The sequence below is a fragment of the Thermobia domestica genome, chromosome 10 (assembly GCF_964235325.1).
Source record: "Thermobia domestica chromosome 10, izTheDome1.hap1.1, whole genome shotgun sequence".
Taxonomy (NCBI): domain Eukaryota; kingdom Metazoa; phylum Arthropoda; class Insecta; order Zygentoma; family Lepismatidae; genus Thermobia; species Thermobia domestica.
Window position 1 is genome coordinate 4,523,513 of NC_137463.1, and position 15,903 is coordinate 4,539,415.

The following is a 15,903-nucleotide window of genomic DNA, read 5'->3' on the forward strand; positions in this document are numbered from 1 at the left end:
CCAATGACTGATGTAGACCGTTTGCTCAAGGCAGACATTGTCATTTGGGAGCCGTGTCTCCCCTGGTAGGCCCGCCCAAATAATACGGGGCTACCTATCTTTTACGTGTTTGGGAACCACGTACACGTTGTAGCTAAGCTACTTGTCCGAATCTCAATGGTGCGTGTAACCCACCATTAGAAGGGACACCCACACCCTTCCTTCGGTAGGGTCGTTCAAACAATACGGAACTACCTCTAATTACGATAAAGGTACACCGTACATTACCAGACCCAATGCCTGATGTAGACTCTCTGCCTTTAAAGACAATGACCATTTAGGAGCGGTGGCTCCTCTGGTAGGGTCGTGTATTGCTCACTTCCTCAGCGCACCTGAGGTACGAGTATGCGTTAGGATTCTAGGTATCCCATCCCGGACCCAAGAGAACGCATTACACTCTCTTTGAGGGGAGTACCTACATCATCCTCCCGGTAGGGAGCTGGATCCGCCCACACTCTTGGACACACCAGCTACCCACTCTTTTTTAGCGTGTTGGGGTACGACGCAGCCTTATCTCCTGGACCCAAGGGCACGGCCTAGTTGCCCATTTCGGGGGATACCAGAAATCTCACCCTCGCCGGTAGGTACGGCAGCCAAAGACTATCTACCCCACTGATGACGTGATGGGGTCACACATACTCTCCCAGATCCAATGGCACGAGTTAATCGCCCATTTCGGAGGATGCCCAGGCTCTCCTCCGCCGGTAGGTTGTAGTCTCGCTAGGAAGCGTGCAGCTAAAGACGCTACTACGCCCTTCCACGAGACGCCCGATCTCCCCCACTGGCACAGTGTGGCCACAATGCATGCCACAGGTTTTCAGCCAGTAGGGATCACATACCCCTTTCTCAGCACGGGCTTGGGACCGGCCATGGCGGGATTGAGTACAAATATACGGTATCCTCTTGCTTCTATAGAAATTAGTACGGAGCATACGTTATTCGTATGCTACATAGGCACTGCCCTTAGATGTTACATCATGCCGTTGAAGGATGTTTGACATCTAATAGTTTCCCGTATATCACATGCATATAGTTATGTTATCTTCGTCAGCTATATGTTATATACATCCATTTGTATGGGAGATCCTGACCGCCTACATTGTTCCAGACGGAAAGTACGTATAGATGGAACACTTATACAGAAAGTATTATAAAACATACGTTTTCAGTTATATGTCCACTGTACGCTAAGTCCAAAAACTACAGAAATTACACATGTAACATATCTTTTAAAGTACGTCGCCTACAATTTTTTTTCTCATTGTGTGCCATATACTTTGTTATGACAATTATTTGAGAATATGATCTATTCATATGATTATTTCTGTTATTTTTAGTTGTAGGTTAGCAATGAGTGCTTCCGGGAAGAGTTTGATTGGTCTCTGGTTATATCGAATGGGCGAGGAATGGTCTTTGAAAGAGGGAATGACAAAGCATGAGGTAAGTGCAACTTCAAATTATATTAAGAACCAGAATGGTTTGTCTGACTTATTACTGCGCCATTATCTCTTTACGACTTGTACAAAAGCAAACACACAGGCATTTTAGAATAAATCTTGGCATACCATCGTTGTTTAGAGTCGTGGTGCGCGCGAAAGTTCATCAAGTGGTATTCAAGTCTCAAGTTCATATAATTTGAAGTGTCTGACATACAACATATTAAATGGTAAATATTTATTTTTGCATAACATCTTGCAAAAGTTGGTTAAAATCCCAACTTCCACCCCTTGTGTACGCCACTGGGCTAGAGTTCTGTGATGATATCCATTAACGGAAGTAAAGAAGTGTAAATCACAGGTGCCAGACGAAGAACTGCATCTCAAAAACGATCACAGATGCCACTGGCCCCATCCGCCACTGGTCATACAAGTCATTGGTCAATGCAGTCACATTTATAAGAGAAATTGGCCATTCAAGCAAAATACGCATTTGGTAATACCTGCCACATGTCGTAGGAGTCAAATCACAAGGTTTATATTACGGGTGCCACTTAACGAATATACCACTTCTCAAAAATGTTCATAGAAGCTACTGAACACACCCATCACTGGCACGTATGATCACTGGCGTCTTTGACCAGTGGCTTGTCTTACTAACTTTGAACTTTCTGCGTGATGTTGCTGTGACATATAGCGGGTATGACCGAACATTAATGTAGCTTATGTGTCTGATTTATCTTATAAATGTGGCAGCACTTGCTAGTGACCAGTTGCGTATGACTCATAATGAATAAGTATACGGTAGTGACTTCTATGACCATTTTCCAATATGTCATATTTGTCATGTCGCTCCTGTGACCTGATCCCAAGTTGGCTGTTTAAAATTTTTATTTTAAGGTAAAATGGTAAATTCTACATACGGATGTAACATGTACGTATATACGGTTTACCCTATCACACCACCACAAGCACTTTGGCGCTGCTTTTGCCGCCTGTCCATTGCCAACCCAGACATCTGACGTATTTACAACTCCAGGTGGTTTTATTAAATTCATAAATATCTGCAGAAATATCATTTCATTTCAGTAATAATGTAAGTGGGTGTGCACAACCCTAAAGTAGTATAGATTCCGTGTATGTTTCGAGAAAAAGATTCTAGAACGCGATATAAAAGCAAAAAGAAAAACGGCAAATGACAAATTAACTTTATTTTCTTAAATCGCTAACTTAACACCCTTCTTAAAAGTGAAAAGAAAAAAGAAAAGAAAGAAAGAAAACGAAAGAATATGCAATTTGTTGTTTCACGATTACATCATACGATAAGGGAGACAAATGACCAATGACTGTGATATGAATGGCTATGGAGGAAACATGAGATTAACCTGTAAACAGAATGCTTAATTCTGATTTTTTTAACGACAATTGTAATACTTCGTTGCTTTGTGAAAACTAAAACACGCAATGGATTAATTAATGCTCCAAACTTGCAAATGACGTTATCAGAAAATCGGCAACGAAAGTTTCTACGTACAAATGAGTGGAAGTGAAGGTCTTTTAATCTCAAGAACAGCTCTTTGTCTAGTTCCAGCACCCTCAATTCCTTTCAAAAACGTAACATAATATAATCTTCATTTCTCATTAACTATTATCCCTCAGAATCAGTGTTGCCAACAACCTCTGAAGAAACAAAAAGGCTAGATGGCCTTCAGAAATAAGCTTTCCTACGCAAAAAGGGTAGATTTTGAACTGCTAATCTATAACCCACATTCTAGATTTTAAACCCCTTTTTTGTGTGAAGGATTATAAGTGAGTCATGGTAAAATTTGAAATGTTGATTTTTATTCGCTGAAGACTAACACCCAACATACATGACTTTAAATTACAATAATATCCACCACCAACTTATCTGATTTGTAAAAGTCAACAGCCATATTATCAGTTGAATTGAAATAAGTCATCATCGATGACGTCGCAGCTAGCCGAGGCGCTGAAATTGGATGTACCATCGTTATATTGTAGATTAGTTGTGTTTGTGTAGACTGCCATTGTCTCAATTTTCAGTAGTACTTCTTTAGGCAGGTCATAGTCCTTAAAAACACTTCTTATTTATCCGTATATCCACATGAGTCATCATGATTGTATTGAGAGTTTTCTAGCTAATTAGATATCCTATTTGTTTCCTTTAATAAACAAAAAAAAAAAAAAAAAAAAACGATCTCTGTGACTTGAAGAAGCGTACAGTTACTAAATTTGTATTAGAAAACTTTCATTCTTGCAATGAAATGCGGAAATTAAAATAATTAAAAAGTAGCAAACAGGGCGTTACGGAAGCGACATTAAAATTCTTTCTGAGTCGATAAGTATTGTTAAGTAGTTGTAAATCTGTAAGTGGGGAGACGGAAGAACAATGAAAAACAAGTATTTGTTGCGTAATACATAAAGCACCCTCTCTCTAGAAGAATCACTAATTTTTAAAACACGCTTTATTTTCAATGAAAAAGTATTTCTAGAATTAATACAGGGATGCAAATAACTAACTCTATGGTCTATGAAACCCAGAGGTTCAATGCCGCGTTCACAAATGCTCTCCACTGACTTCTATCCTTAGCTATCTGCATCCAGTTTCTACTTTGTATTCCAACCTCTGCGAGGTCCATCTTAATATTGTCCTCCCATCTGCGCCTAGGTCTTCCTAATGGTCGTTTTCCGATGGGTCTTCCAGTCAAGATTTTGAAAGCGTTTCTACTTTCTTCCATTCCAGCTACCTGACCTGCCCACCTAAGCCTCCTAGACTTGACGAACCTAACAATGTTGGGTAAACCGTATAAATTATGTAGTTCCTCGTTATGAAGTTTCCGCCATTGGGGAGATCGTTGTACCTTGAGCCACTTTTCAAAATAATTGAAATGACGTCGTTCCTAATATCATATATGCAAGGTTTTCGAGGTCAATTAAATCTTCAATCTTTCTTTGATCTATTTACCTTGGAAGTAATCGCAAATCACAACTTACAAAATTTTCATAGCAAATTATAAATTACTCTGCATAATGGATCATGGTACAATATGTTCATGTACCTTGGGACAGCCATCCTGTACCTTGGGCCACACTAAAAAGAAGGTTAAATGGAGAGAAAATAATGCATTTAACACAATAAGTTATTTATTATATTTTTCAAACAAAGTTTTCTTTGAACATAATTTACCTTAGTTTGATATACAAAAGTCACAAACATTCTTTATAACCTTGCTGTTGAGAAACGACGTAGATACAAATCAAAAGTCACAAACATAAGTTTCCCACTCACGACCTGTATTTAACGAACTTATATTTAACACATTAATTTATTTAGTATATTTTTCAAACAAAGGTTTTTTCTTCGAACATTAAACAAAACAATGTTTACCTTAGTTTGATGTACAAAGTCACAAACATAAGTTTTCCACTCACGCCTGCTACCCCAGCACATAAATAGTGAGTCCACCGTCCACACTTAATGCACCTACACCACTTTTCTCCACTACAATCAGTCCCTTTCGAACTGCAACAATATAGGCATTCTTCCTCTGCACTATCTTCATCATCTGCAGGCACAAGAGAAAATGTAGATTCATCTTCACTCTCAGATGATGTTGAATATGACGATGATGATGATTGTATCTCCATTGTTTTTTTCTCTTCATCATTCCTTCCGCGCTAAGGCGTGTCTTATGACTAAAGCTCTTCTTGCTAAGTTTGTCAGACTTCGTTTTGAAAATATCCCCTAAATTTCTGGCCACTTTGATAGAGTTTTGATTTTTTTTTCATATTTTTGCTCTTTTCTTCACACGTTTCTTCTCTTTTTGCTCCTTTATAGCCTGTTTCTCGGGCGTGTCGGTCGCTATCATAGTTTTTCTTCTCTTCCTTGTAACATTGGCTTTTCTTTCTGGAGCCTTTGGAAACGACTGGATTTCTTCTGGAGTGACAGTTTTGCTAAGTTCTGTTCTCTTGTTGGCCTCAGGTGTGCCCGATTCAATAAAGTAGTCTTGTGCATTTGATGTCTCAGCAGTTGATTCATCCAAATGTTTCGAACTGAAAGCTTTGTGCACCATGTTCTCATTCTCATTCTCCAGGCCAACTGTAACCTCTTCTGATGGCTTCGTTTCCGTAACTTGATCTGTGACATATGAACTCAGGAAATCGTCGTCACTGAAAACACCCGTGTCTAGTGGAAATATCCCTGTGTTACGAAAACCGGATAATATGTTGATTGGTGTAAATGCCCTAGGAAGTACTATTCCCAGGGCTCTGCAACTGTGTATATATATATATATATATATATATATATATATATATATATATATATATATATATATATATATATATATATATATATATATATATATCAAATGTTTTCCCTTTATTCTTATACATTCACTCCTCAACAGCCTGATTATAAAATGTCTTCAGTGGCCCATAAACAGAAATATCCAAAGGTTGTAACTTACGAGAAGTGTGTGGTGGAAATGTTACCATCACTACACCAGCAGCTGAAGTCTTATCTAAACATTCTGGAGAAAGATGAGTTTCATGATTGTCTAAAATTAACAAAATCCCGTTTTCCTTTGAAGAATTGACGAAGGTAAGAAAATGATCAAAAAACTTCAGAAAGGTTTCTTCATTGGACCATCCTGATACACTGGTGGCTCCAATACTTCCTGGGGGCTGCCAAATAACATTCTGTCCTTGAAGTGTACCCGGGGGAAAATTAAAATTGGTGGAATTGAATTTCCAACTGCGTTGACGGCCGTGATCATAGTGACCAGGGTACCTATTTCTCCTGATGTTGCACAATCGACCTGCTTGACACCTTTAGGGGCAACTATTTTGGACTGTCCCTGGACAGTGCTGAGCCCAGTTTCATCCAAGTTCCAGCTCTTCTCGGGAGGAATGGGACAAAATCTATTGTGAACGTCTTTGATATTGGTAAAAAAGCATTGAACATTATGGCAATTAAAGCTGGTAGCCCGACTTAGGCTAGTTGCTTCGGGTTTCCTTATCGAAAGTTTTGTGGAATGTCTTTTAAGAAACGCACGCATCCATTCTTCTCCGGCTATTTGATCTTCTTCCCATTTGCTGGATACTTCTTCTCATTCGCCTTAGCAAATTTATATGCAAGTATTCTAACACGTTTCTTAGTTAGCCCGTATTGCATTTTCGCAATAGTTTGAATATAATTTACAAGGCTTTCTTCTTCGGCTTCTGTAAAAACTTTCTTCACTGCATAATTCACTTTATATTTGAATTCTTTCTCTTTAGTGTTTTTAAATTTATGTAAATGTCGGGTAAGAGTAGAGCGGCTTACATTAAACACTTTCGATGCTTCTCTATAGAATATCTTCTTATTTGGATCATTGGAATGAATAGCTTCAAGCGCATTTCGTAAGGCAGTTGGATCCACAGGACCTGTCTTCTTTCCAGATTTGCTACGGGGCATCTTTGTGGCAACAAGTCTTCCTGAAATTAAAAAAAAAAGAAAGTATCTTGTAACCTCTTGAACCATGTACAACAATCAATTTGGTCCATGGTACACGACGTAGCTTTGGCCCAAGGTACATGAGCATCTACATTTCAACAAAGATGACTACCTAAACGCTACAATACAGCTAAGATTCAGAACCTCACCAATATTTTACTTACCAATGGATGAGGCATCCGATGACAATATTCAAATTAATCCTAGTCTGTTTATTCACAGTCGACACTCATTCAACTTAACACTGAAAATTTTACTTTGACCGTAGAAAATTATTTTTCTCTCCTCACATAAACAACACTTTCTGAAACACATCCGGACTCGCACTGGTGGACAATTGCACATCGAAGAAGACTGTACTTCGGTGTTGGATCACCAGAAAGCAGCACCTTCCGAGATATTGGAAATGGCTCAAGGTACACTATGCTCTTGGTACAACGATCTCCCCTTCACCATTCCCGTTCCTCTTGGGTCCGAATATTCTTCTCAGGATCCTGTTCTCAAACACTTTCAGTCTATGTTCTTCCCTTAGAGTAAGCTACCATGTTTCGCAACCATACAGAACAACAGGCATGATTATCGTTTTATATATTTTAAGCTTCAAATTCTTCGACAGAATTCGCGACGACAAAAGATTTTGAACCGAATAGTAACACGAATTCCCTTCTTTTAGTCGACAGGGATGCAAATAAGCAACAAAATTTTAATCGCCCAAGAAAAAAGCTACTAGCCCACATCTCACAATAGAAATCATTTACTCACCTTCGGTATGTTATTAAATACTCGCCCGCACCGATGAACCAGTCGCCACGGGCGAGTGGGCGAGTGGCTATTTACATCCCTGAATTAATATAACGGCTAATAAAAAAAAGCCAAAAATGGCAAAACAGTTTTCATAAAATAAACTATACTTAAAGCTATATGAATTTCGTAGATTTGTATGGCTAATTGCCTCTCCAAATGGGCTAAATTGGCATTACTGGTCATAATACGACTACTCTCCACTACGGTGTTGAGAACGTTTCGTAAGTACAGTGGAATTTAGTCATAGTCATAAGGGGGGATACACTTTCTTTCCTCCCAGCGAGTAAAGTATTACAGAAGAAGAGAAGAAAGCGTATCTCTACAGGCAGTCCTCTACTTGCATAAATTCATATTTTCGTAAGAAATTCCCCATATAAAAAGCATTTAAAATGGTACTTAGATCTGAAGTACGAAATGTAGTTAAATTTCTAACTTGTATTTTAAGAGCCATCTAGTGAGCGATGCATGTACAAATTATGTAAATATTAACCATTTAGTTAATGTTTTTACTATTGGTATCGCAAAATATGTTTCTGTACACACATTTTTTCACACTCCACCCTAGCCATATAAACTAAATCAACGTTTCTGATTGGTTGCAGTTTGCGATTGTCCAAACCTTCTGTTGCATGTATTGTGTATTAAAGTAATAGAAGAAAATTCACTTTGTGTGTTGATAAAAATAAAAATATAATTATGTTTCGGTTACATTTCGTAAGAACATGAGGCATTTTTTTTTCAACCGCTACCCTAAAAAAAAATATGCATTTTTGTCACAAGGAAGCGGGTGAGGTTCGAAGTTGGACCACCTGAGTGTGACGTAATGTCACATGGTGTTATCATGGTGGTCAATGTGGAACAAAACGAGCCCTGCTGGGCTTCTAACCCCATTCGTTCGCTCAGCAATGTTTCATAACGAAAATTAATCACTTTTGTATGCATTATACATCACGTACAAGGGCAAATGAGGGGTTAAGTGCTGTATCGCCGGACCAAGTTTAGGAAATTTACGAGATGAATTGGAGAATTCATTTCAGTTTGTGAGGAAGAATGAATGAAAGTCAGGTAAGGGTAATAATAAAAGTTAAGGAAGTGGTTCTTTTTTTTATGTTGTAAGCAGCACTGTGTGTGGAGACAGATGGACTATTTCGCGGAGAGGTACACTTGTTTTACTATATGAATCCATAGATTGTAAAATGTACAGAAAAAATTTAGCCAAATCTTTAATTTGCCCATTTCGTGTCGAGAACAGAAACCAACCAACCCCTGTGGGGCTTCTAACCCGTTACTACTACTACTACTACTACTACTACTACTACTACTACTACTACTACTACTACTACTACTACTACTACTACTATTACTACTTCTACTACTACTACTTATACTATGGATCCGTATAGTAATACTGCACGCCGGAATGCAGCATATTTTCGATCTTTTTTCGGTTTTCAAATTGGTCCGGCGATACAGAACTAGATCCCAAATGAGTATTATTTTGTATTTATTTTAATGACAAAAGTGTTATGAAAAAATTTTCCTTGGGTAGGGTTTGAACCCACGCCAAAAGCGATTATGATTACTAGCCTCTTACACTACCACGCTTGGCTACAAGGACTAACAACAGAAGACATGTGATTTCTGTTACATATACGCTACGTGGCAAGAAACGGATAACTTCAACCAATCAGAACCGCGTATTTAGCTCCTATAGCTAGGGTAGCGTGATTAAAAAATATGCATTCTGTGCCCTAGCTGTAAAGCATATTACGAAATTGAGTTTTTGCGTTGCAGTAATATTTAAAAATATTCCTTCGTATTTTGTTATACGTGTATTACAGCTGAAAGTAGCAGTAAGGAGAGTCATTCGTCTTGCAATACAATCTGGTTCACAACAGACTTGTATATTTATAGATTACAATGAAAGCAGGTTAAAATACCAAGTATAACCCATCGTGTTAGACTGTCTGTAGCTACATTTTACATAAAAATGATGTTTTTCAACTTTGACGGGGTGGAATTAAGTAGAATGGGAAGGAGTGAGAACTTTTGATCCTCAAAAATACTTGCATAGTACTATCGACTAGGATGGGTTTCGTTTTGCAGCTGGGGACCGCGGTGCCTCAGTGGTAGAGCGATTCGATCCCAGTCCCCGCCAAGTGAACTTTGTGGTGGACAAACACCGTGTGCGTGGGTTTCCTCGGGGACCTCCCGTTTCCTCCCACTTTCTTCATTTTATTCATTTCTCATCATCACCGTCACCTGTAGCCTAGCCGGCATAAACATGGGACGTAAAACTTGAAAATTTTATTTTTTTCGTTTTGCAACTATTTTTTCCCCTTCTAAACTCCTATATTTTGGTTTCGTTGACTGGCCTGCAGGTAAGAGGCACATTTAAATTGGGCTGAATATAACTGAATCAATCTCTGTAGTACAGCAACATTTTTTTGTAGACAAAATGAACTTTTCTTCAATTTCCTCAGAAACTACGCATGAGGATTTATGCTCACGTATGTCATTTTGTTCAGGTGAATAAGACTTATCTATCGGTACGTGTTATGATGGGACTTCTTCCGTCATATGCCAATAATATTCTAGAACTTAACACATGAGTAAATTACAGGGAGGTTTAAAGTATATTTGCTGAAGCGTCCGTTCTTCACATGGGCAGAATAAGTTTATTGAATGTATTTGAACTACATTCCCTACTACACATTATGGATGGATTTTGAACTAAAACTTCATTGGGTTTGTCACTATTCATCTCAGTGAACCCGAAAACTATGGATTGGACACCAGTATATCAGTTGTTTTAGATTATTTGTATATACCCCTCAGCTCTCCTCCCCATCCCCTTTGTAAAAAAAAATGTGATGAAATGTAAGTTAGGTCACAGTCCACTCATGCACCGAAAATCATAAAAATCAGTGCAGCGCTCTAGGAGTTACATCGTTACATTGATTTTCTTTTTACATATTTACTTTAGACTACATGACTAGGCTTTACTTGGAACTAGATTTAAATATTCTTGGCTTTAAATGCGAGATGTGTTACAGAAGTTATGAGATTGCTAACGCTGTGCACGAACCGACAACGTTGCTTTCTGCACCTTTAGAAAGCAACTAAGATAACCTTTGCCGTTGATTCAGTACAAGTTTGAACTTGCTCGAGTTGTTAGGGTAAAGACATGCCGAAGATGCCTCGCAGTCGAGGTCCAGGTTTAGGTCGCGGTAGCTGCCTCGATGATGGCACAAACCCATGGATTCAAATGGGTAAGCGCATGCCGAAGATATACGCTACATCGCGACCTAGCGGTTGACCGCGATGGTAAATTATTCTGCGCGATTACAAACAACGGAGTATGTTTTTTTTTTTTAATCAATGATTAGTGGAAGCATCGCTATGACTCGAGAGGTATTGTCATTGTTCTCCCCGGTCTCGAAGTGCTGCACAGAATCAAAGCGTCATTTGTCCAGAATTTCGTCTGCACAGGACTGTGTGTGTGTCTGTGCTCGAGAGGTTGTGCTGCAATTTGATTATGACAGACATAGTAAGAGTTAATATAACTAACAGGAGTGTTCCAACAATATGGTATAAGAAGCACAAACATCATAATATGCATGTTTTAAATAGAGAATGGAAGAAAATAAGAACTCAAATGAAAACGTCAGGTAAGCTATTCTTGTTTATTTGAGAATTATACTATAGCTTATTATTATATAAGGCAATGGGGGTTACGTAAGCTTTCAGACTGAATCTCTCAAATTCCGAAATTTCTAAAGAAAAAAGAAGCTACTGTTAATCATATCTATGCTTAAATACTTCAATCCCTCCCAGTTCGGAAATAAATAAAAAATAATTTCTTCTAAATTTGTTACTGATGTAAGTTAAATAAATAGCTGTACAGTGAGAACATAATCTCTTCGCTATGTGCGCTATTCATCCACCGCAAGCTAGACATCGAGGTGGTCACGTCGACGTAAACCTCGACCGCGAGGCATCTTCGGTATGTCTTTAACCTTACACGATTGTTGGAAGCTTCTGAATTGAAATCGCGTTTTCTGAGGCGCGTTACGAAAATAGATTGGGAAAAGTTTGTGCCATCAGATTTTGTCTAAAGGTTGGCGAATCTGCAACTGTTACTTGCCAAGTTACAAAATTTTAAGATGGAGAATATTCCCTATCCAAGGCAAAGAGGTCCGCACGGACTCAATTTGAGCCCGCGGAGCGGACTCGGGCGTACAAAGAATATATCACTTCGGGCCCGGGCCGGTCTCGGGCCGTAAAGTTTTAAATATGCAACCATATTTCTCGGGCCTTTTCGGTCCTAACTTTGTAAGTATACTGTACAACGATGTTTATTGGATAGTTCTTTCTGGACAACTTTTAAAGCACAACTGCAAAATTAAACCTCTAATTGCTGTAAATAAAAATACAATTTTGCGTTAATTATTAAGTATTTGTAACTCGGGCTATTCCGGGCTCATTTGATTATCTCACGAAGTCGGGCCGGGCTCGGGCTTAAATGCTAAAACGTATTTCGGACTCGGATCGGGTCTCATATTATAAATTCACGGGTCGGGTCGGGTTCGGACTAAAAATTCCGGCTCGTGCAGACTTCTACCAGGGCACAACCATTCACATGACAGAAGACCTTTTTAGAAGGCCGAGAGCAAGAAGAGGACGAGCACGAGAAGACCTTAACCTCAAAAACGGATGACAATGTCGAAAGGGTGAAGTCGGTCAGAATGATCAGTAGTGAATTAAATTTGAGTGTGTTTACCATGCATAAAATTTTAAGATAGGATTTGGACATGAAAAATGTAGGGTTGCCAACTTTTGAAAACTGAAATACCAGACGCCCTCTTAGAGTATGTATATTCTTAAGATTGTGACACCATCTCTCGTCAACAATGTTAACAACCTGGAAGTGGTTACTTCACATAAAATTCAGCGATTCGGAGTTCTAATGTAATAACTTTAGATACTTTTGAAGCATTTATTAAACTTACTTATTACAGTTTTGGTTGAGTTGGCACATGCAGTCTACAGTCAATAATACATCATATTTAAAACAGAAAAGTAAATAGTGACAATTGGCAATATAATTATGGCATCCACAAAATATACTTAAAAAATAAGTAAGTCTTACCAACTTCGCTGGGGGTGGTAACGTCTCATAATACATACATACTTTTACTGAATCTGGATGCATTATTTAATTGAAAGATTTAGCTGAGGATGAAGCACTGCTAGCTGCGCTCTTGAAAATGTATTTTTGTTGACCTTTAGCATTTTTGATAAGTTATTTTCCTACCTTCAACTCTTCAGCAAATTCCGTACACGACAGGTCGATATCAAAGCGAATTATAAGCTCTGCTTTAACCATATTCATCGACATGAAAAACTATTCCTTTAGTCACGACAAAATAATCTGAATAAAACAGAGACTACAGCTAGTAAGAGTCAAACACTACTGGACATTTAAAAGACTAGCTCGGAAGAGTAATGGTCTCGGAAATAGGAACGAAATTCACGGTTCTGATTGGTTGGCGTTATCCATTTCTTGCCATGTAGCATTCATATAGCAGAAATCAAAGGTTGGTTGATGTCGGCCCTCGTGGCCGAGCGTGCTAGCCCCACGTGATAGTAACAAAAAATCGCTTTTGGCGTGGGTTCAAACCCGGCCCAAGGGAAATTACTTTCTTTTTTAAATTTTCAAAATACTTTTTTAATTAAAATAAGGAAAAAATACTCAAAAAAGTGATTTACTTACTTTTGTGCAGATTAGTAGTAGTAGTAGTAGGAGGAGGAGGAGGAGGAGGAGGAGGAAGAGGAGGAGGAGGAGGAGGAACGGGTTAGAAGCCCCGCAGGACTCACTTTGTTCCACCTTGACCCCCATGATATAACAGCTAGCTAGGATGGCGCGTAAAACAGTTGGCTAGAGTAGCGTGCGAAAAAACGTATTTCCGCGAGCATTACTCTCCCGAGCGGATCGTACATTTAACGTCCGGTTTTGAGGTCGTACCGGACACCGGACAAGGAGGTCAGAAGCCGAACTGTCCGGTAAAATAATTGACAGTTGGCATCCCTATGTCACACGGCAGTCTCCATCAATGAATTTTTGACAGAAGAAAGCATTCCTGTGGTTTCTTAGCCCAATCTCATTCCTTGTGATTTCTTCGTATTTCCGTTGCTGAGAAACCACATAAAAGGTACCGTTTTGGTACTTTGGTTAACAACCAGAAGAGCATGAGTCACGAACTGAAAGGTATTCCAGCAGCCCTGTTAAGAAGATTGGAATCAATCTTCCATTGCTGTATAGCTGCCCAAGAGGACATTTTTGAAGGGAATAGCCTTGATTTGTAAAAATAATAAAATTCATCGGTCTCATTACTTTTTGAACACCTCGTAAGCAATTTGATAGTGGAAAAGTGATATAGGTTCTTAACTCTTTTCAAAGTAATCCTTAATTCTACAGCCCACTGGCGCAAATCCCGGGGATGAGGGGGACATGCCCCCCTAATCTTGGAACTGGGGGACTGTCCCCCCCAATAATCCGATTTGAAATATGTTTTTTTTGGGGGGGGAATGTGACGATTTGTGTCCGATTGCCATAAAGGAAAGTGAGATGAAATTGATGTCCCCCCCCAGAATAAGCCTCAAATCTTCCCACCTCCCAAGGTTGAAGACAACAACTCTGCTCCCCGGATCCTCCACAGCATTGTTTTTCAACTTCATAAATATTTTGAACATCGCTTTAAAAAAAAGTAGTGGGAACTGTCTTTCCCATCCCCCCCCCCCAATATTGAAGATAGATTTGCGCCGCTGTACCACCACGATACTGATAATATTCTTTATGGATTTTAAACTATTCCTTTCATTAAATTTCTATCCCAGAAATGGTAACTAAAAACTTGGAATCATTCATCTTAACAGATTGAATTTACTTTTAAATATTAAAGATAATTCTTAAAGGGAAAGGAGCTTAAGTTTAGAAATAATAGTTCGAGAATCAGACCAATATTAACTTCTTTTTTAAAAAAGAAAATAATTAAATTTACCAAGACCAAGAACCTACAACTAATTGATTTTCTTGCCAAACTTTTATCATAGAGAAACGGTGAGTAACTTGAATAACGAAACCTTTTTCGGGAGAGTTAGTAGTAAGATTTTTTTAAAGTCGAAAATAATAAAATTTAATAGCCTATAACAAAATTTTAAAAATATTTCTTGCTGTAAGTAGTCAATATACGTATTACTTATGCACTGAAAAAATGTACGTGGCGTACTTAAAAAGGTAGGTTATATGCGTAATTCCTGTAGTTTTTGAACTTAACGTACAGCAGACGTATAACTGAAAACGCATGTTTTATAATAATTTCTGTATAAGTGTTCTATCTATATGTACTTTTCATATGAAACAATGTAGGAGGTCAGGATCTCACATACAAATGGACGTATATAAAATATAGCTGATGAAGGTAACATACATGTATGTATGTAATGTAATATAAGGAAGACTGTTACATATCAGACATCCTGCAACGGCATGATGTAACATCTAAGGGCAGTGCCTATGCAGCATACGGATAACGTATGCTCCGTACTGATTTCTGTACTACGCAAGAGGATTCCGTATATTTGTATAATACACCGCTGTCCGGAGAACGGATTTTTCACAGTGTGGTTAGAAAGTTTACGATGCTAAGGGAGACAATAACAATAGTGGAACTTAGAAAATGGGAGAAAACGGAAGAACCCCGAAAAAACCCACGGACAAGGGTTTGTTCAACACAAAGCCTACTTGGCCTACTTGGAACAAACTAGGGACTACACACACTGGAGGTGAGAGCTCTAATACTGAACTACCTTGGTTCCTATTAAACAGTTTGTGGTTCATTTACTGGTTAAAAATTAAATTACAGTTAATGTATGCTTCGTTTACAGGAATTTCAATTTTTATTTTATACGTGAGCTGATCAATAAAGAATCAAAAATGAATAAAATACCTTTTCGCAGTTGTGATGGACGAACTTAAAAGGATATCAAAGAGTTAGCATCTTGGAATATGCTATTTGTTGATGACACCGTGCTGGTAAGTGA

General features: G+C 38.5%; 1 protein-coding gene across 1 annotated transcript in view; it reads left to right on the forward strand.

Annotated features, from left to right (window-relative positions):
* Nucleotides 1–1,389: 1,389 nt before the first annotated feature.
* Nucleotides 1,390–15,903, forward strand: part of Trhn (tryptophan hydroxylase) — a 119,252-nt gene continuing 104,738 nt past the window's right edge. The window contains exon 1 of the mRNA XM_081727629.1: nt 1,390–1,479. Coding sequence (XP_081583755.1) covers nt 1,390–1,479 — 90 coding nt within the window. The remainder of the gene's footprint in view (nt 1,480–15,903) is intronic.